Source organism: Nematocida homosporus, assembly GCF_024244095.1.
Source record: "Nematocida homosporus strain JUm1504 chromosome Unknown 4438, whole genome shotgun sequence".
Taxonomy (NCBI): domain Eukaryota; kingdom Fungi; phylum Microsporidia; genus Nematocida; species Nematocida homosporus.
The window spans coordinates 1-19,627 of NW_026250635.1; the positions used below are offsets into that span (position 1 = coordinate 1).

At 39.6% G+C, this 19,627-nt stretch overlaps 18 protein-coding genes across 18 annotated transcripts; 8 read left to right on the plus strand and 10 right to left on the minus strand.

Annotated features, from left to right (window-relative positions):
* NEHOM01_2166 (uncharacterized protein) lies at positions 1 to 1,458 on the plus strand (the record flags this gene model as incomplete). The annotated part of the gene is made up of 1 exon (XM_051491044.1): positions 1 to 1,458. A coding segment is annotated over one exon (1,458 nt), but the record flags the coding sequence as incomplete, so codon positions are not given.
* Positions 1,459 to 1,897: 439 nt separating this feature from the next.
* Positions 1,898 to 2,218, minus strand: NEHOM01_2167 (histone H4; the record flags this gene model as incomplete). Its single annotated transcript, XM_051491045.1, has 1 exon — positions 1,898 to 2,218. The coding sequence occupies one exon, from the start codon at positions 2,216 to 2,218 to the stop codon at positions 1,898 to 1,900; it is 321 nt and encodes a 106-aa protein (XP_051347005.1).
* A 126-nt stretch (positions 2,219 to 2,344) lies between these two features.
* NEHOM01_2168 (histone H3) lies at positions 2,345 to 2,761 on the plus strand (the record flags this gene model as incomplete). Its single annotated transcript, XM_051491046.1, has 1 exon — positions 2,345 to 2,761. One exon carries the CDS (start codon positions 2,345 to 2,347, stop codon positions 2,759 to 2,761), a length of 417 nt encoding a protein of 138 aa, XP_051347006.1.
* Positions 2,762 to 3,032: 271 nt separating this feature from the next.
* NEHOM01_2169 (DNA excision repair protein ERCC-6) lies at positions 3,033 to 4,604 on the plus strand (the record flags this gene model as incomplete). Its single annotated transcript, XM_051491047.1, has 1 exon — positions 3,033 to 4,604. One exon carries the CDS (start codon positions 3,033 to 3,035, stop codon positions 4,602 to 4,604), a length of 1,572 nt encoding a protein of 523 aa, XP_051347007.1.
* A 119-nt stretch (positions 4,605 to 4,723) lies between these two features.
* Positions 4,724 to 5,650, minus strand: NEHOM01_2170 (uncharacterized protein; the record flags this gene model as incomplete). The annotated part of the gene is made up of 1 exon (XM_051491048.1): positions 4,724 to 5,650. The coding sequence occupies one exon, from the start codon at positions 5,648 to 5,650 to the stop codon at positions 4,724 to 4,726; it is 927 nt and encodes a 308-aa protein (XP_051347008.1).
* Positions 5,651 to 5,665: 15 nt separating this feature from the next.
* Positions 5,666 to 6,058, plus strand: NEHOM01_2171 (uncharacterized protein; the record flags this gene model as incomplete). The annotated part of the gene is made up of 1 exon (XM_051491049.1): positions 5,666 to 6,058. The coding sequence occupies one exon, from the start codon at positions 5,666 to 5,668 to the stop codon at positions 6,056 to 6,058; it is 393 nt and encodes a 130-aa protein (XP_051347009.1).
* A 446-nt stretch (positions 6,059 to 6,504) lies between these two features.
* Positions 6,505 to 7,338, minus strand: NEHOM01_2172 (uncharacterized protein; the record flags this gene model as incomplete). The annotated part of the gene is made up of 1 exon (XM_051491050.1): positions 6,505 to 7,338. The coding sequence occupies one exon, from the start codon at positions 7,336 to 7,338 to the stop codon at positions 6,505 to 6,507; it is 834 nt and encodes a 277-aa protein (XP_051347010.1).
* Positions 7,339 to 7,491: 153 nt separating this feature from the next.
* NEHOM01_2173 (uncharacterized protein) lies at positions 7,492 to 8,226 on the minus strand (the record flags this gene model as incomplete). Its single annotated transcript, XM_051491051.1, has 1 exon — positions 7,492 to 8,226. One exon carries the CDS (start codon positions 8,224 to 8,226, stop codon positions 7,492 to 7,494), a length of 735 nt encoding a protein of 244 aa, XP_051347011.1.
* A 450-nt stretch (positions 8,227 to 8,676) lies between these two features.
* Positions 8,677 to 11,226, minus strand: NEHOM01_2174 (uncharacterized protein; the record flags this gene model as incomplete). The annotated part of the gene is made up of 1 exon (XM_051491052.1): positions 8,677 to 11,226. The coding sequence occupies one exon, from the start codon at positions 11,224 to 11,226 to the stop codon at positions 8,677 to 8,679; it is 2,550 nt and encodes an 849-aa protein (XP_051347012.1).
* Positions 11,227 to 11,842: 616 nt separating this feature from the next.
* On the plus strand, positions 11,843 to 12,550 carry NEHOM01_2175 (20S proteasome subunit alpha 5; the record flags this gene model as incomplete). The annotated part of the gene is made up of 1 exon (XM_051491053.1): positions 11,843 to 12,550. The coding sequence occupies one exon, from the start codon at positions 11,843 to 11,845 to the stop codon at positions 12,548 to 12,550; it is 708 nt and encodes a 235-aa protein (XP_051347013.1).
* Positions 12,551 to 12,758: 208 nt separating this feature from the next.
* Positions 12,759 to 13,247, minus strand: NEHOM01_2176 (malignant T-cell-amplified sequence; the record flags this gene model as incomplete). The annotated part of the gene is made up of 1 exon (XM_051491054.1): positions 12,759 to 13,247. The coding sequence occupies one exon, from the start codon at positions 13,245 to 13,247 to the stop codon at positions 12,759 to 12,761; it is 489 nt and encodes a 162-aa protein (XP_051347014.1).
* A 376-nt stretch (positions 13,248 to 13,623) lies between these two features.
* NEHOM01_2177 (uncharacterized protein) lies at positions 13,624 to 14,547 on the minus strand (the record flags this gene model as incomplete). Its single annotated transcript, XM_051491055.1, has 1 exon — positions 13,624 to 14,547. The coding sequence occupies one exon, from the start codon at positions 14,545 to 14,547 to the stop codon at positions 13,624 to 13,626; it is 924 nt and encodes a 307-aa protein (XP_051347015.1).
* A 402-nt stretch (positions 14,548 to 14,949) lies between these two features.
* Positions 14,950 to 16,167, minus strand: NEHOM01_2178 (ubiquitin carboxyl-terminal hydrolase 22/27/51; the record flags this gene model as incomplete). The annotated part of the gene is made up of 1 exon (XM_051491056.1): positions 14,950 to 16,167. One exon carries the CDS (start codon positions 16,165 to 16,167, stop codon positions 14,950 to 14,952), a length of 1,218 nt encoding a protein of 405 aa, XP_051347016.1.
* A 12-nt stretch (positions 16,168 to 16,179) lies between these two features.
* On the plus strand, positions 16,180 to 17,184 carry NEHOM01_2179 (phosphatidate cytidylyltransferase; the record flags this gene model as incomplete). The annotated part of the gene is made up of 1 exon (XM_051491057.1): positions 16,180 to 17,184. One exon carries the CDS (start codon positions 16,180 to 16,182, stop codon positions 17,182 to 17,184), a length of 1,005 nt encoding a protein of 334 aa, XP_051347017.1.
* Positions 17,185 to 17,204: 20 nt separating this feature from the next.
* On the plus strand, positions 17,205 to 17,414 carry NEHOM01_2164 (uncharacterized protein; the record flags this gene model as incomplete). Its single annotated transcript, XM_051491042.1, has 1 exon — positions 17,205 to 17,414. One exon carries the CDS (start codon positions 17,205 to 17,207, stop codon positions 17,412 to 17,414), a length of 210 nt encoding a protein of 69 aa, XP_051347002.1.
* Positions 17,415 to 17,641: 227 nt separating this feature from the next.
* Positions 17,642 to 17,884, minus strand: NEHOM01_2165 (uncharacterized protein; the record flags this gene model as incomplete). The annotated part of the gene is made up of 1 exon (XM_051491043.1): positions 17,642 to 17,884. The coding sequence occupies one exon, from the start codon at positions 17,882 to 17,884 to the stop codon at positions 17,642 to 17,644; it is 243 nt and encodes an 80-aa protein (XP_051347003.1).
* Positions 17,885 to 18,366: 482 nt separating this feature from the next.
* On the minus strand, positions 18,367 to 18,678 carry NEHOM01_2180 (uncharacterized protein; the record flags this gene model as incomplete). The annotated part of the gene is made up of 1 exon (XM_051491058.1): positions 18,367 to 18,678. The coding sequence occupies one exon, from the start codon at positions 18,676 to 18,678 to the stop codon at positions 18,367 to 18,369; it is 312 nt and encodes a 103-aa protein (XP_051347018.1).
* Positions 18,679 to 18,706: 28 nt separating this feature from the next.
* Positions 18,707 to 19,009, plus strand: NEHOM01_2181 (bud site selection protein 31; the record flags this gene model as incomplete). The annotated part of the gene is made up of 1 exon (XM_051491059.1): positions 18,707 to 19,009. The coding sequence occupies one exon, from the start codon at positions 18,707 to 18,709 to the stop codon at positions 19,007 to 19,009; it is 303 nt and encodes a 100-aa protein (XP_051347019.1).
* Positions 19,010 to 19,627: the final 618 nt, after the last annotated feature.

Sequence of the window (19,627 nt, forward strand, 5' to 3'; positions counted from 1 at the left end):
GCATTTAATAACATCACTGCCCTCGTGCTCAATGAGTTACTTACATTAAATGAAGTCATACTATTTGACCGACGAGAAGAGGTAAAGGAATTCTTGCTGTTTAACTATGTAGACGAAAAGCTGAAAGCCGGAAGCTCACTTTATGATCTTCAGTTGCACAAACTCAGTTGTCAACTGAACGACATTGACTTTGACTTGTATGGCAATGCTATATCTGCATTTGTACGATGCGGCATCCCACTCCTAGCTATACACTTCAACGACTACATCACTAACCCACCAGCCCACATTATCAAGACTCCAATTCGCGCCCCAAAATGGCTTAGACTCTACAACACGACTTTAGACTCCTTAAAATTAGATCTAGCCACTTGCCAAGCTAAAACCGCCATTAATCTCAATTATTTCACTAGACAACTGCATCTCCACTTCGCTACCTCCAACGAGCCCCTAACCGAAATAGATTTAGCCACCACCATCCGATGGGTCATCTATCGATTTAAGAAACTAGGTGCCCTCCGAATCAGCAATATTAAACTAACTCAAGAAGACCGGCACGCAATATCCACACATACATATTGGATCAATGACTTTCCGAGAATCAAATCCATTCAAATCGAAGAGACTAACCCCAACAATCCACCCATTACCTTACTAACTTGGCCCTATCACAAGAGTTCACTCATCAGTCGCCCCAATACCAACAAAGACTTCACTATCGTCTCAGCCGCCATACTAGCACGACTAGCCACTCAATCCATCCAACCAAAGAGTCTTATCCCAGCCCATCTCGAACCACAAGAAACCCTCCAAATGATCCTCAACAAGATCCAAAGCACCATCCCAGACACCACTCAATCAGACACAGCACAATCGGACACCACTCAATCAGACACTACTCAATCAGATACCACTCAATCAGATACCACCCAAGCAGACACAGCTCAATCAGACACAGCTCAATCAGACACTACTCAATCAGACATTTCGTGCCCAATCTGTTTCCAAATCCTAGACAAGTCCACTCAACCAGAGCCCACTCAGTCAGAACTCATTCTGCCCACACAACCACCTCAACTCATCCAGCCAGACCTCACCCAACCAGAACCCACACAACCCCCAGACACATACTTCAATAACCTATGCTACCTCCAATGTGGCCACCAAGTATGCACGATCTGCACCTTACTACTTCAAACCCATGAGCACTATACATGTCCCATCTGCCGCGGGGTCTTTAGCACTCAGTCCATTAAGCAACTCATCTGTATTCCCCTCTCTAGCTTTGTATTTATTGAAAGCAGCACCACCCATCCCGACTGGCTCAAACATCTAGCCCTAAAAGACAACTACATCTACCTCCTCCACTCCCACCACAGTCTATCCGACTTCTCCGAAAACCCATCCATCACCACTCCCCAACGCGTCCACATTATCCAACTCCATCCCCACCAATAAACCAACATAATTCGTCTAATTCATCTAATTCGTTTAATTCATCTAATTCGTTTAACTTCCTCTAATCTAATCTAATCTAAACCAATACCAATTTAATCTAAAACAAACCCAATCTAATCCAATACCAACTTAATCTAATCTAATATTTGGAACATAAAATCAAAAGCTAACTCAAACTAATTCAGAAACTAATTCAGAAACTAATTACAACTCAAACTAATTCAGAAACCAAACTAAACTAACTCAGAAACCAAACTCAACTCAACACAACTTAAACCCCAACTAATCACAACATAACTCAAACCCAATCTAAACTCCAACTAATCACAACCAACTCTAACTAACCCCAACCAACTCTAACTAATCTAAACTCAAACCAAATTAAATTGCATGCATTTATTGCTACTTACCTTACTTGCTAGATAATCCTCAACTTATCTTATCGAGTTGATCCAAATCCAATCAAAGTAACTCCTTGCTTCTTAAGCGAGTAGAGCACGTCCTGGCAAGAGACAGTCTTTCTCTTACCGTGGTTGCAGTAAGTCACTGCACACCGAATGATACCTTCTAAGTAAGTCTTGGCCATCGTGTTGATCTCACTGTACACTCCAGCACTGACCCGCTTCACACCACCTCTACGCGCTAACCGACGAATTGCTGGCTTGGAAATACCCATTGCCTGTTGAGTTGCCCTTCGATGTCTTTTGGCCGATCCTTTTCCTAATCCTTTGCCACCTTTTCCTCTTCCTGCGATAGTCATAGCTTAAACAAAACAATTATTATTTATACTTTGGTTTCCCGCCATTATCTGCCCGCCAAAGGTTTGCCGATTTGGCGGGTAATTGCCCGCCTTTTTGTCTATTTAAGAAGATGAAGGTAAGAAAGTATGGCAAGAACTAAGCAAACGGCAAGAAAATCAACTGGAGGGAAGGCACCACGTAAGCAATTAGCTACAAAAGCTGCTCGTAAGAGTACTACTGCTGGGACTGTAGCAGTGAAGAGACCCCATCGATTTAAGGCAGGTACTGTAGCTCTAAGGGAGATTAGGAAGTACCAGAAGACGACTGACTTGCTTATTAGGAAGCTTCCTTTCCAGAGACTAGTAAGGGAAGTGGCTTCTGAGTACAAGGCTGATGTACGTTTCCAGTCTTCTTCAATTCTGGCTATTCAGGAGAGTTTGGAGAACTACTTGACTGGATTATTTGAAGACAGCAACCGGTGTGCCATTCATGCCAAGAGAGTTACATTGATGGCCCGGGACTTACACTTAGTGAATAAGATCAAATCCGCGATCGTAGCATAATAAATGGAGTAGTTAGTATTTGGGTTAGTTTGAGGTGGTGTTAGGTTGAGTTGGTTTGGTATTGGGTTGGTTTGATAGATGTAGTATGGTGTTAGTTTGGTATGATAATGGGTTTAATTTAAGTTAGGTAGATGTTAGTATTGGTTTAGTTTAAGTTAGGTAGATGTAGTCTGGTTTAGTTTAAGTTAGTGGATGTAGTGTTGGTTGAAGTGATAGTATGTGGTGGTATGTGATAGTAAGTGGATATCGGTGTTGGAGTCAAAATTTGCGAATGATTGGGTTAGTTGGTTTGGCGGAATATCAGCAAAAGGGAGTAGAATGGATGCTTGGGCGATTGAGGCGGCGGGAGGGCGTTCTTTTGGGTGATGAGATGGGGTTGGGGAAGACTTTGCAAGTATTAGTGGTTTTGTCGCGACTTTGGTCGGAGGGATGGAAATCAGTGCTTGTTTTGGGACCGACGACTGTACTGGGGAATTGGGAAAGTGATGTGCGTAAGTTTCAAATTGAGTTGCCTTTGGTAGTGCTTGCGGCGGATCATGAAGATTTAGTGGGTCAGTTACGTGGGGCGGATGGGAAGTACGTGGTGGTGATGGGGTATGAACTGGCTGTGCGTTTGGGGAAGACTTTATTACGGTCTTACTTTGATGTAGTGGTGATGGATGAGGCGCAGCGAGTTAAGAACCGAGAGACAAAGATAGCTCAACTTTGCCGGCGGTTAGATGCCCGGGCTAAGATAGCTATGACGGGAACGCCAATTCAGAATAACTTGAATGAGTTATGGAGTTTAGTGGATATAGTCCGGCCGGGATATTTAGGGGATAGTCAGCGGTTTAAGTTGGAAGTAGCCGATCCATTGAAGAAGAGTAAGCTAAAACGAGCTACAGCCGAGGAGAAGAGTCGGGGTGCAGCAATTAGTGAGCATTTGCAAGACCGACTAACAGAGATCATTCTACGGCGGACGAAAGAGGAACAACAAGTGGTTCAAGTAAAACTAGAAGAGATAGTAGTGAACTGTCCTTTATCTAAGTTGCAACAGCGTCGGTATGCAGCTGCCCTAGCTGATGACCAAGTACGTTCAACTATTCTTGGGCGTACTAATCCGCTTAAGACTATTGCGGCCTTGCGCCAAATATGCAGTCATCCTCGACTGGGCCGTTTAGGCCTAAATCATTCTCACTCTTCCCCCGCCCGATCTAAATCTAAATCTAACACACTACCAACCCAAACCAATCCCAACCCAATATCAACCCAATCTAAATCTAAACTCCATCGCTTGCTGCCTGCTAAAACGGCCTTAGAAAGTGGCAAGATGCAAGTCTTACACCAACTTCTCTTCCAATGGCGCAAGAAGAACAAGAAAGTCTTAGTATTCAGTCAGTACCGCGAAGTACTTGATTTATTAGAAGGTCTTATTACTGGCCATTGCACGCGCATAGATGGCACTACTCCCCGGGCTAAACGAGCGGCCCTTATTGAAGCTTTTGGACACCAGGCCGAAACTGAAGTCTTACTGCTGACTACGAAAGTAGGAGGAGTTGGAATTAATATTCAGAAGGCCGATACAATAGTTCTTTTTGATATGGACTGGAATCCTTTTAATGATGAACAAGCTAAAGGAAGAGCCCATCGAATTGGCCAGACTCAGGACGTGATTGTCTTTAAGTTTATTTGTAAAGGGACTATTGAAGAGTCCATCTATACCAGTCAAGAGATAAAATTGGCTATTTCCAAAGGTGTCCTTGAAGGAACTCCCAGTAAGAAGGCCTTCGATAAAATCGACCTCTGCCGGTTGTTTCACTACTCCTACGACCCATTAGACCTCACTGATATCTCTGAATATTAAGTAGAGTGGTGTGGAGTGGTGTAGAGTTGAGTTGAGTGGAGTTGAGTTAAGTAGAGTGGAATAAATTGATTAGACTTAGATTTAGATCAATTAGGATGTATTTAGATTTGAAAATTGGACTAGGCCAATCTATGAAGGGCAGATGAGGTTTCTGTTGGGGTGGAATGACTAGGGATAATGCTGGCCTGTGTATCAGCTGCCTTATTAAGCAGTAAAATATCACTACTGAGCACCCAGCCTGTAATTACTAGGCGGTAAGTTTTAGCTTGCGCACTTTTAACAGCTCGACATTGCACAGTTGGCCGACTAGCTATCCCATTAAAGAAGAAAGAAGGTGATAAGATAAAAGGCAAAGGCACAACTGATGATGCTTGAAAATTCAAAATTATATCCAAGATAAACAATACACCCGTTCCGGCCAAATAAAACCCATCCTTATCCGATTGGAACTTCTTCTCCACTAGCAAAGAATGGTCCTTATCACTACAAGCAATCCGTAAGGCATACCGCTTCTTCTCCACACAACAAAGCAAACTACATCCACCATACCCTGCCGTATGAAAGAAGCACAAAGCCTCTTCCACATAAGCCATAAAGGCAAACTCCTTCTTATTCTGAATACAAGCCGCCCGATACTCAGAAAAGATACCTGATAAGGCCTTTCGCCAATTAGTAAAGATAGCAGCAAAAGAAGAACCCTCTTCTCGTCTAATACTTTCAGTCTCTGGTACATGGTAGTACACTCGGTCTTGCAGAACCGTTTCTATACCTTTCTTCTGATCTTCAGTTACGTTAGATTTAACTAGATTAAAAAACGAGTATCTATCAATTGGATCGGGTTTAGGCTTATCTTCTCTTTTTACTGATAAGGACTTAAGAATTTCTGCTTCACTAGTTACTAGGCTCACTTCTGTTTTGATTTTACTTTCCTCTGTTTTGACTTTCTTAGGATAATCTTGGTCTAAAGTACTACCTAAAACTTGGCCTAGTCGACTTTCAATTGATTTATCTGGTACAGAACGGGCTTGAAAGGGATTAACCGGCATAGTTTCAAATTTTTAATGGATACACCGATTAAAACCAAGCCCCAACGTAAACAAGCCCATCAAAACACATTTGCTTTCAAGCACAACCCCAATTCTCAGCTTACTAAGAAGATTGCAGCTATTCCTATTGTTAATCTTTGCCGCAGATGTACAGATAAGATAGTTTGGAAGAAACAGTATCGTAAGTACAAGATACAAAATCATCTTTCTAAATGTACTATCTGCTTAGAAAAGAGAATCCCACTAGCCTATAACATTGTTTGTGATCCCTGTGGTTCAGCTGCTAATATTTGTCGTATGTGCCGCATTCTACTTACTCCATCCGACTCAGCTCCAGCAAGTACAACTCAACCCAATACGACTCAACCCAATACAACTCAATCCAATGCAACTAAAACCGGCCAATAGTTCTATTTACATTCCCCCCTTAATTAGTACTAGTTAGTACTGTTTAGATTAGCACTAGTTTGCAACACTACTTATTATGACGTCAGCTAATATGACATTAATTGTTCTAATACAAACTCAACTCAATTTGACACTAGCTATTACAATAAAGAGAATGACATCTATTTTGTCCATTATAACCACATAATAACTTAACCTAACTCTATACTAATTTAACCTAACTCTATACTAATTTAACCTAACTCTATACTAACTTAACCTAACTCTATACTAACTTAACTTAAGACATATTTAACTAAATCTATTTAACCATTATAACTACATACTGCCCTACTATATAAGCAGTTTAGATCAACTTATATCAACTTATATCAATCTAACTTAACCCAATCTAACTCAACTCAACTCAACTTAACACAACTCAATCTAATGTGTAAGTGCTGTCATTATAGTTGGGTGGCGTGGCTGGGTATTTGGGCAGTGGAAGTGCTTTTGGTGACCCGGAGAGGTGGCCAGTAGTTCTTGTAGCTCATTTGGTCGATGGATTTAGGAGTGCGACAAAGAATAAAGTCTAGAGTTGTTCCAAAGATTTCCTTGAAGTTCTCTTTGCCCCCTTTGTTATACGGATTCTCAGGGACGTACATGCCTAGTCTTTTGAGCCGGCGAGCTTGTAGCATTTCTAAATAAGTCGTGTTGTACTTGATAATTCGGATGTGTCTAATGGCTAGAAGGCCTAGAAGGACCATTAGAGCCGCAATGACTAAGATGTTTATACAAATCATGACTGAACTGAACCGTGGGGCTATCTTGCCCTGGTGAATGCGCAACCGACGCTGAGCTGCATACCCATACAGTGCTAAATGGACCACACCAGTAACTAGAGTCACAAAGATAAGCTTAGTAAAGTTGCCTAAATTCCGGCCATTCACACACGCTCCAATCCAAGCACAATGATGGTCCATCCGATTAATGCACCGCTTACACCGCGAACAATGATGCACTCTTTCAGCCTTAGCATGCCGGCACTCATAGCAGTACTTGCCGCCTAGCACGTACTCCTCCGACTTCACATACCCACGCGTATTGCTAACTATAAGAAACAAACCAGCCACCAACGCTACCAAGCAATTAGCTACAACCGTTAAACCACGGAAGAACATACTCTCCTTAATGTCCTCCCAAAGAAACAAACCCGGAGATAAGACTCCCAAGTAGATAAGCAGAACTGAAGTCAGACTTATTCCGAATATATCGATAATGTTTCGATTTGTATAAGACATACACAAATAGTAAATGATCAAAGTTTTATTTATGCCACCCATCTCTCCAATCTTAGATTCAGTCTTTCGACTTATCCTAAACTAATCCAAGTCTTCTTTGGGCTGAAATACTACGCCAATCAATAAATCAAAATCATTTGACTTAAATTTAAGTTATTCAATAGTCCAGCCTTGTTGTTCATCTAAAAGGGCTTTAGTTTGTTGTCGCTCTTGTTTAGCCTCCTTGCGCTGACTAGCTCGGTACCAGCGATACTCCTTTTGGTCTTGGCACTTGATCTCTTTGCCACGATAAGTAAGTTTTGTCTCCTTATGCACATAGTTAGAACTAAGATGTAGTTTGATTTGGCCGTTTTCTTCAGAGTAAGCTACACGAGTGACTGTCTTATGGCCGCAGTGTTTGCAGAAGTCAATTTGGGTCGTATCTTTGTAGATTTTAGTGCAGGTGTAACATCTTTGTAAGAACTGCCGGGTTTCTTTCGTGTACCCATCAAAGTTCATCAGACCGAGTTTATGGAGGAGTCCGATTAATGTTCTGTCTCTGGTAATACAAACAACTTCTGAGTCTGGTTGAATATCTGGAGTAATCCAAGTAGAGAAGGCTGAGTTGACTTCTCTAGATATCTCTAGAGTAAGAGCAGCTACATGAATATCGGGCAGACTAAGAGCACTGTATCCTAGTTGTAGAGCCGTTTCTTGAGCTTCTTTAAGAAAGTTGGGTTGAGGTTCACGTACTTCTATGTTGTATTCATGCAAGGAAAAGAGATTCCGACTGTTTTCACACTTCAATTCAGCCACTACTAAAGGTGGAATGAAAGCTTTGGAATAATTAACTTGATGTATATTTAATCCAAAAACACCCGAAGCATCGATAACCGCAAGTGTACGCATGAAAATTCAAGCGTGAAAACTTTGGCATAAGTATTAGATTGCGTTGAGTTGTGTTGCGTTGTGATGGTATTATGATGGTATTATGATAGTATTAAGTTGTGATAGTATTAAGTTGTGATAGTATTAAGTTGTGGTTGATAAAATCTGTTTGAATAAAGATATGTGTTAAGTTGAGTTAAGTTAAGTTAAGTAAAGAGATAGTATTTTGTCTGTTGAGATTAAGTTGTTATACTGTTCGGTCTGGCATATGTGGGTGGCTGTTGAAGTGATAAGAACTTAAAACACGGCACAACCCAACATAACATAACACAATACCAAATATATCAATCTACTAAACTAATACTAAACTCATACTAAACTAATACTAAACTAATACTAAACTAATACTAAACTATCTAAATTGAATATGAAATAGTTTGATAACATTTAATCTTGCTCTATCTAGAGTAGCTAGTGCTCAGATGGTGGTGTGGTGGTGATGGTGCGAATGAGGTGCTGAATCTTGGGATAGTAAGGAGCACGTTTAAGTATTTGGTGGTTGAAGTAGAGCTGGATGTGCTTGGGTAGTAGAAGATACCGACTGGCGTTGATGGTATAGAGTAGTTGTAGGACTTTGTCAGTAGCTGCTTGGAAGGCTAGGGGATTTAAATCAGAACGAGTGGCTCCTAGTAAACAACTAACTGCCAGCTTAATCTGTTGTTTAGTATTGATTAGGCGGAACTGATTGGCTCGTCTAAAGTACCCATGATAGTTGGCTCGTTTGATATGGTACTTAACAAAAGTAAACAATGCCCGACCAGAAGTCTTTGTCGCTGTACGATACTTAGCTAAACTCGGACGTAAAACCGGACTAAGACTAGCCGTATCAAAAGAAACACCACACCATTTAAAACTATCGGCCGTAGTAAGAGATAAACCGGCAATCACTTGTTTAGGCATACTTTCACTACTACCATCCGTACAGATAAGAGAACACTTGCTTAAATTAAGCTCTAACCCAAAAGTAGATTGGGTATCTAAAAGTCGCTCAATTAAAGTACTAATCTCATCTAAACTCCAAGAAAGTACAAGTGTATCATCAACATAAGTTATTGCTCTAGTTTGTTCCAAGCCGGCATAAACTTGATTCTCCAGACAGGCAATATAGTACATACATAAATGTGAAGAAAACGCATGGCCTTGTGATAGACCTTTAATCCGCTGATAAACTTGGTCTTTGTATGCGATATATCTCTCTTGAATTGCATCACGTAAAGTAGGCACAATACAACTTTCCGTTAAAACATCATGGGCCTGCAACTCTTTAAACCTAATACCTGGCTTGTACTTAACTGAACTGCACTTAGTTGGACTAGGATCACTCAGTCGTGATGTTTTAGGTCCTTGAATCTCTTTCCGAGTCTTTATGTTTCCTTCTAAATCACGCAAGCGCCAAGTATTAATCGTATACTCCTTCTTCTCTAAAATTCGCTCGGGTATTTTCTTATCTTCTAAAACGTCATGTTTAATCGAGTCAAAACAGTTTTTGATATCTAATTGTAAAATATAAAGAGGTTTTTGATTAGATTTATCTTGTGAGTGATAAATATCAGCAATTTGAGCAATCCTTTCTAAACCTTCTTGAATACTAACAATTGTATTGGGCATACTTATCCGTGGGGGCGTTGACTGTTCGTTTTTTTGCTGGCTTGCCTTGTTTTTGATTTCCCAAGATAAGACACTCGTAATGGCTTTTTGCCGAAACCTTTCTTTCCCCCAAACGTCCTGGCCTGTTACCCGTTCGTTACATGTAGATCTAAACGTGTCTTTCTTCGGGTGTAAACGCAATCGAGGCAACTCTTCTACATTCAAAGTACTTTCGGCCACAGGACGAAAGTGTTCCTGCACGTACTTATCTGAGAACACACTAGCCAAGCCATTATACTCGCTTTTCAAAAAGAACCGAGGAGATAAGGTCTTATACAACCAAGTATGATTAAAATGTCGATAAAGAAGATAAGGAATATAAGCTACAAAGATAAACTCAACAGCACAAAAAAGCAAATGGCGATAAGTCTTCTGCTCCACCAAACTTACTCCCTTTCTCGGTCGACCAGGTACTTTAGTAGATATCCCAGTGAATAAGTCTCCTAGCAAACACTCCTCATTCTGATGCAAGAACTCCCAAATCCGTTTCTTAATTAGCACTAAATTCCCATCCGAAATCAAAGGCTTAAACACTCTACGCACAGCCCAATAAAGCATTTGAGCCACTCTTCCTAAACTCAACTCACAATCTTTAATACTTAACACCACTCTTTTCCCCTTTACTAATCCTTGCTTCTTCATATAAGCCCGCACCAAGGAATGTAAACTAGTCTTTCTCACTCCCTTAACCACCATATCCATAACTTCACCCCAACTGTCACCCTTACTTACCTCATCTCCAGTCATACTTATCTCTATCTCACTCTTACTTATCTCCATCTCACCCTTACTTATCTCCATCTCACCTCTACTCCTTATCCTATCTCCAGTCATACTTATCTCACTTAACCTAAATATATCTTCTATGTCAACCGTATCTATCTCTAATTGCTTAACTATTCCTAAATATTTAGCTTTTGGTTTTTTTCCTAATTGGGAAATAATTTCTGAAATTCCTCCTAAATAACTGATTATATCATTTTCACCTATCTTTTCAAAAACATAATAATCATCAAATAATTGATAAATTCCAGACTCACCAATTACTGTATAAATATCCAGCCAAGTCGAACCTTCGTACAACCGACAATACAACCCCGTAGCTATCACATGTTTATTCCGACGTAATCCAGATAAACTTTCAATAATCCGACGAGGATAATAACCAGCCTTATCTTGCTTATTACCAGGAATAGGCACTTTCTTATCACTTCCACGTTGATAGACAAAAATCGGACAATCTACTGCCAATTCAACTCCAGCCGCCAAAACCCGACCCAAAGGCACTAATTGACTATATAGACGATGTAACATGCCTAGAACAAAAAAAGGACAAAAAGAACGACACAGATGGGAATCGAACCCACACGCCCAAAGGGCAACAGGTTAGCAACCTGCCGCATTTACCACTCTGCCACTGTGCCTAACCCCATCGATCCCAAACCCTCCAAGACCTAAATCTACTCACCACTCTCCTCCTCTCTTCCTTCACCCCCTCCTCACTCCATCCCAACCCACTTCCATACCATCACCACCCACTTATCACAAACCAACTCAACCTAACTCAACCCAACTCAACCCAACCCAATCTAAACTTAACCTAACTCAACCCAACCCAATCTAAACTTAACCTAACTCAATTCAGCAATAAACAAAAACACAACATCATTTCCTATCTACTTACTACTTAACTTAACTTAACTTAATACAATCTAATACAATACAATCTAATACAATCTAATACAATCTAATCTAATACAATCTAATACAATCTAATCTAAACTTAACCCAATACCAAACTCAATCTAAATTCAACCCAACTCAATCTAAACCCAATCCAACCCAATCCAATCCAACCCAAGCCAATCTAAACCCAATACAATCTAAACTCAACTCAATCTAATATAAGCAAACAGAGGTGTTTTTATTTATGAAGAAGGAAAGGAACGTAAATGCTTATAGTTCAGATGGCCGTATCTATCAACTAGAATACGCCATGAAAGCTGCTTCTTTAGGTACTACTACGATTAGCTTTAAAGTCTCAGATGGTGTTGTTGTTGCTTCGGAAAAGAAGATAGTTTCTAGTTTACAAGTCCCAAGTAGTGTTAAGAAACATCATAAGATCTATGATCATTGTGGTTTTGCTTTCTCTGGTTTAAGTGGTGATGCCCGTACGATCATTAAGAAGGCTAGACAGAATGCTTTAGATCACCATCTCTTTTATAATGAGAATGTACCAGTTGAAGGTATAGTTAAGAGTCTTTCAGCAATGGCTTTAAACTTTGGAGAGAAAGAGGAGAGTAAGAAGATCTTTAGTCGACCTTTTGGTATTTCAGTACTTATTGCTGGTTATGATATAGAACCTCGTCTGTTTTCTTTAGATCCTTCTGGTACGTATACTGCTTATAATGCTAAAGCAATTGGATCAGCAGCTGAAGCAGTTACAGCTGAAATGGAGAATGTTTATAATGAGACATTAAGTGTACCACAAGCTATGGCTAGTATTTTAGGGTTATTAAAGTCGGTTATGAAAGATCCAATTACTAAGCATAATTGTGAAGTGATGGTTTGTACTCAGGCTGGAGTTAAGTTTGTGACTGATGCTGAAATTGAAGAGATTCTTAATGGATTGAGTTAGGTTAGGATTGGGTTAGGATTTGGTTGAGTTGAGTTGAGTTTGATTATCAATAAATGTGTTAGTATTTGATTTTGATAAGTATTTAGATAAGTGTTGAGTTAGTATTTGATTTTGATAAGTAGTTAGATAAGTATTTTGATATACTAACTCAATACTAACTGAACTTAACTTAACTCAACTCAATAGGAGATATACTAGATCCAATTTATTAGGCATAGGAGTAGAGACGGTCGCCGAGGTGGTTGACTGTTTTGATGGCTACTCCGATTCTTTGTTCTTCGACTTGTTGGTTATCCATAAGTATGATGCCTACGGCCATGGCATTGATTTTGCCGTAGCCATAGATAGCAACTATATCTCCAATAGAGACACTTGGGAATTCAGAAGTTTGGTGGAGAAGTCCTGGAGCCATGACATCTGCTCCATTAATAATATGTTTAATTGCTCCAACATCTACTACTACTCTTTTGACTATATTGGGACAGGCATGGACGCATTTAAGAGTAGGAATGAATTTATCAGCCATAATAAAGATAGGAAGACCGTTTTTAAGTATGTATTGGGACTTTTCTGGAGTTTTGATCGATTCAAGTACTTCATCCTTTCCTAAGAATTCAGAAAGATCGGTATCAAACTGGTTCTTTATCTGTTTTATAGTTGAATTAGAAAGACGATTCTTAGTAGACGAAACGAACATAAAAAAAGCTAGCGATTGGGTTTTTATGGCCTAGTATTGAGTTTAGATATGGTTTGGGTTTGGTTTTGATTTTGGTTTAGATTAAGTTGAGTTAGTAGTAAGTTGGTAGTAAGTTAGTATTAGTATTGGGTTAGTATTGGGTTGAGTTAGTATTGAGTTGAGTTAGTATTGAGTTGAGTTGGTAGTAAGTTAGTAGTAAGTTGGTATTGAGTTAGTATTGGGTTTTACGCATACTAACTTAACCTAAACTCAACTTAACATAAACTTAACTCAACTTAACCCAAACTTAACATAAACTCAATCTAAACTCAACTCAATACTTAACCCAACTTACTACTAACTCAATGTGATATCTTTTGTTTATTGATTATGGTGGTTACTTGCGGAAGATGTTAATCCGTTGGAAGATAGATCCAACTTGGGCTACTTCTGAAATGCATGGCTCGGGGGCTTGTAATGTTAAGAATGGTGCTGAAATATCATAGGTTAAGGGATGGAAGGGAATGGCCTGAATAGTAGTTGGTTTTTCAATTTCACTATCAACTGCCTTAAGATAAGCATTACTAATATAATTGTGACTAAAGAATTCACTGGCTTGTTGGTAAAGATTAGTCCATTGGTTGCAATACCTACTAAGTCTTTGCTGGCCTTTAGAAGTCTTTAGGTCTTTTAAACGGTAGAAGCCTTGCTTAAACCTTTCAACCCGAGCAATAAATAAGACTAGTTGAGCATCAAAATCCGACTGATAACGTAAAGTACGAATAAGTTCAGTGTACTGCTTGCCTTCAAATAAGTCTAAATCAGCTTGACTCCTAAAGATTAAAGGAATGTCTTTAAAGAGATGAGAAACTGGAGTGGCTGATTTAGTTGTTATACTAAGCATCTTCTTAATGACTTTCTTATCTGATTGAGCTACTATTTGATTCATAGTAGTAATGGCCTGATCTACTTCAGTTTGACTGCCATCTAAACCGGCTTGGAAGGCTTTTAAACGGGCAAATAGATAAGATTTAGTCTTATCATCAGAAATAGATTGAGTTAGTGCTTCTATACGTTTAAATAGAGCAGATTTAGCTGGTTGTTGGGCTAGATAGCGGGATCGGATGGTTAAAAAGAGCATTTCTAATTTCATGGCTTTAGATAAGGCTTCTGGGTGGCTTTGGCCTTGCATACTACGTAAGATCTCAATTGCTCTTGAGTTTTTGGCTTCAAGTAACTGGGGACTATCTTTAGTTAGAATAATAGTTCCAGGCAAACGACAACGCTTAAGAACAATAGCAAGTTCAAGTAAAGTAACCATGTAAAAGAAAAAAATGGGCTACTACGGTATATTAGTACTGAGTTGAGTTAGGTTAGATTGGGTTGGTGTTAGTATTAGTATTGGGTTGGGTTGGGTTTGGTTGTGTTTGGTTTGGTTATGTTTTGATATGTACTGATTAGATATGACGTCATCTTGTTAAAATAGTAAAGAGATAAGATTTAGTTTTGTTAGTATTGTGTTGATGTTGTGTTGTGTTTTGATAATGTGTTGGGTTGGTATTAGCAAAGAGATAAGATTTAGTTTTGGTGCTATGTTGTGTTATGTTACGTTATGTTATGTTATGATATTCAACTACTAACTAGATACTGATAAGATAAGATATGTTATTGAAATACTAAACTCAACCAAACCAAACCAAACACCAACCCAATCTAACTTAACTTAAGTAGATGGTGGGCTGAGCGAGGAGTAGAAGAGAATATAGGCGGTGGATTGGTTGAAGACATCGGAACGAGTGGCTCGACTGATTTCTTCATCGTTGGTGAGGTACCATTGGGTGCCTCGTTTTGTATAGGCAATGTAATGGCCGGAATCGGCTTCCCCGCTATGCAGAATGACTGAAGAAAGTTCATAAGCCTGTCCAATGATTTTGAACGTATCGGGGTACTCTAAGACTTTATCGATCTTAAATACTCCATTGTTGCGCATTTGGTATCGCTTTAAGTGGAAACAGAAGACTTGTGGCATTTCTCGGAGGAATTGTTTCTTCAGGAACCGTTGCTTATTCCCACACGCACATGTTTTGTCTACTCTGACCTCTTCTTCTCTTAAGTACGCCTCTAATGCCGCTTCTAAACCACTCTCCTGCACATCAATCCCTAAAGACATAAAAGGCTCAACGGCGGCCTCTTCTCGACCACATTCGGCACAGACAACTGATGTACCCAGACTCCCGCCAAAAGTCCGATGGGCCGCACATTGACACGGCCTTCCTCCCCGACTAGCCGCATGAATCTGCTGTCCTAAGTAAGTAAAACACTCTTGGGCATCCTGGTGCTCACTACTAGCTAGACCCGGAGCACCACGCCAAAATATCCTTACTAACCCCGAAATATCAACATATCCATCCTCACTACTGTACATTTGGTAAATAATCCGATTCAAAGCACAAGATAAACAATCTCTATCTCGGCACTTAGCTACACCAGCCTCAACGGCCAAGAAGTTCTGAAGGAAGAGAACATTACCCAATAATGCCTGTAATAAACTACTCATGTAACAAGTCCTTTTCAAATTCAAGAATCCCTTGACCCATTGTAAGTTCAAAGGCTTAAAGGCTCGACCCGGCGCACTACCACTACCAGACTGGGCTCTAATCACATCAGGAATAGCAAAGTACCCAGCACACTCTTCACATCCGATTTGACCTCCACGCACCACCAAAAACAAACGATGCCAAGTCTGACGTGCATGACTATGAACATGTCCTCCAACTCGACAAAAGATCTTAGCACACTCTAAACAGACCTCTAAACTCATCTGATCAGAGCATTCACAACATACTAAATTCTGGCCATTAGATATTGCTATCTCAAAGGCGCCGATCAAACTGGCACATCGTTCAGCAGTAGTTTCAGTGTCTAAATGAGTACAGGACATCTTTTATTTTTCATGCGCCGCAATCGGAGAAAAAGATCATCTTCTCCTCGATCTTCCTTTACTAAACGCGCCTTTCTGTCCGTTGTGCTAATTGGCTTGTTTTTGACCATCATTAAATTAGGGCGTTTTTGGTTACTTTTATCGTTTGGGGTACTAGATATACTGGTGTTTTCCGAGTTGTTAAAGGTGTTATTGGGGATTGGTGGTGGTTGGCCGGTAATTAGTGAGTTTTTGTCCAGTCGCTTATCTTCTTTGCCAGCTGGGTTCTTCTGGTGGTGTTTTGTGACTACAGGAGTGACTCATGGGCTGAGAGTAGTCTGTCCGGGGTATGCTAAGCTGGCTAGACAGATAGGAATGCCCATGCAAATTGTTGGGCTTATCTGGTTTTTATGGTTGTTAAAAGGGGGGATGTATCGGCAGAAGTTCTTTCATGCTTCTTTAGTGCTGGTTTGGGCTGCTGGGCTAGTGCAATGTACGAGTGCTGCCGTGGCTAATTTAGATCGTGGGATGTTCTTCTTTGTTTTCCCATGTTTACTGGTGGGCATTAATGATACGGCAGCTTATGCGGTGGGAAGGTGTTGTGGGCGGCAGCCATTAACGGCACTTAGTCCTAAGAAGACAATTGAAGGGTTTATTGGTGGCGGACTTATTACTTTGATTTTGAGTTGGCCGGCTGCCTACTTAACTAGAAGTATTACTGGCGAGGCGGTAGAACTAAGTGCCTGGATGGTTTTAGGATTAAGTATACTTGCTTCAACTATTGCTCCCTTTGGTGGTATTTTGGCGAGTGGGTTCAAACGGGCCTTTGGAGTGAAGGACTTTGGCCGACTTATTCCGGGTCATGGTGGAGTAGCCGATCGAGTGGACTGCCATTTGGTTATGCAAGTTACCACTCATGTATTCTTGTCATACCTTAAGAGATCTCGTAAGATAGAAGGTCTAATGGGTGAGATAGAAGAAAGACTAACTCCAGCCGAGATATTTCAGTTAGTAGAAGCACTAACAAGCGTTCAATAAATTTATACCCTTGCACTACTATGTCTGAATCTTGTGGTTGTTCATCCGATCAAAATCCTTGCCAGGACTTACTCATTGCCGCCTATCAATGCTATCTTAAGAACAAAAAGCATCCAGAAGTCTGTTTACAACAAGTACGTCAAGCCCAAGAGTGTTACACTCAATCTTCACCTACTTTCTTCACTCGTATTCGTAATCTTTTCCGCCGCTTCCCCAGACCTACTCTTTAACACTATCTACTCCCCATTCCACTCCATACCATTCCATACCATTACTTACCACGTACCACTTACTATTACATATTGTATCATATTGAGTTAGTCGTTAATCTTTATTTTACTACGTATCTTATCTTATACTATCTTATCAAGTTGGTGCTAAGTTAATATTAAGTTCGGATTAAGTTTGGATGGAGTTAGTTTGGGCTAGTAGAAGTGTTAGTGGTTGTTAATAGGTCTTAGTAGAAGAGATGAATGGTTTCGATGGCTGCATAGTAGAGGAATAGAATTGCGATAAAAGGTGAAAGTCGTTCACCAACAACTGAAGCTACATAGAGCGCTCGTTTAACTACTTGGGTCTCTTCTTTAGAGAAGAGAGTCTTCTGGGCCTGGACGGGTAAAAAGCCTCTTACATAAGTAACTGTACAAGTAAACAGTAAGACTAAGCGAAGGAAAGCATTGAAATTAAGTAAAGCAGTCATGGTACACAATAAAAAATGGGCATTAGTATTGAGTTGTGTTATGTTATGTTAAGATTGTGTTTAGATTGAGTTGGGTTGTGTTTAGATTGGCTTAAGTTTAGATTGGCTTAAGTTATGATTGAGTTGAGTTAAGTTGTGATGGTAGTGCTATTTTGATAACAAAAGAAGATAGAGTTGTTTTACTGATAAGATATTCTTGTCCTTATACTGCCAACACAATACTAACCCAATTAGCAAGTGCCGTATTCGATTGCCAATCTATTTTAAACTTAACTCAATCTAATACCAACCTAATCTATCTGGCCACTTAGTTATTGAATAACAAAAACTTGAATTGAATTGAACTGAGTTGTAATTAAGAATAGGTTAGGATTTATTTAAGTTTTAGATTTAGATTTAAATATAGATATAGATACGAATTACTGAGTTATTACGAACCCAACCTAACACCAACACCAACTCAACCTAACTCAACCTAATACTTACTTGAACTTCTTGATTACTGTATTGTAAAGAGTAGAAGTAGGAATGTAAGTTGAACAATCTTTATCTTCCAGAACTAGATATAAAGGAGAAAGAGAAGAGACTCTGCCTGAATGTGAGTTAATGGCTACTCTATCACCAATAGAAAGAGGAAGAGTAGCTAGAACAAAGGAAGATTTAGCTGTATCACCAAGAATAGTGCGATAAGATGAAATATAAGAATTAGGCAATTGATGGGCAAAGAAGGACGCAGTAGTAACAGCAGCATATAAAGAAGCCCGAGGAAGAAGTCGGTCAAGTAGATCTTTCATAAAAATAAAAGAGATACCGCATAAAAGGATGGATGAAGCACTCTATAATAAGACTAGTGGCAGAAGAGAAATACGCCAAGCTAGAATACTTCAAATATCAAGAGAGAGAACCAGAGAAGCCTTTCTGCGCTGGAAGCAATCATTGATTTCAAAACAAGACTTAGCTCAGTTAGTTAGAGAAGGAAAAGTAGATGGAAACTTAATCCGAGCTTGGAAGAAAGGAATGAATCTCTGTTGTGTTCTTTGTATTAGAAAAGGAAAGCGTTGTGTTTGTCGTAAGGTTAAAGGTATTATATGTACTAATTGCTTATGTTCCGGTGAGTGTATTTAGTTGGTATTAAGTTGGTATTAAGTTGGTATTGGGTTAGTGAAACTAAAGCAGTTTATCTCATAACACAATAACACAATAAGTCATATCATATACCAACTACTACAATAAACAACATAGTATTAACTAGTTTACATAAGCATAAGATACTTAACTCTTACATTATATTACAACATGTTTATTGAATAGTAACTCAGTAGATCATAATACAACCTAAACTCAAACTTAACACAACACCAATCACAACCACAACTTATAAGATATTAAACTATAAAGTCATTTTCGGATGACTATGGGACTACTTGACGCCAATCGCAAGTGCTGCAGCAGTACTGCAGTTTAGTTAGGGCTTTTATGCTTACGTACAGCAAGGAGTATGGGACAAACTAACTAAGGGACAAACTAACAGGGACCAATTAATATAGACAAACTAACAGGGATAAACTAACTAAGGGACAGGTGGACACTGCTGAGTGTTCGATAACATAGTACAGGTTATAGAGTTACTAGTCATGAGTCTCTCGCAGTGCCACGGACCTCAAATTCTCTCTGTATTTATACTTTGGAAATTTTCCTTATAAGGGAAATCTCCGTTTTGGGAGTAAAATTGCGATCTAAAAA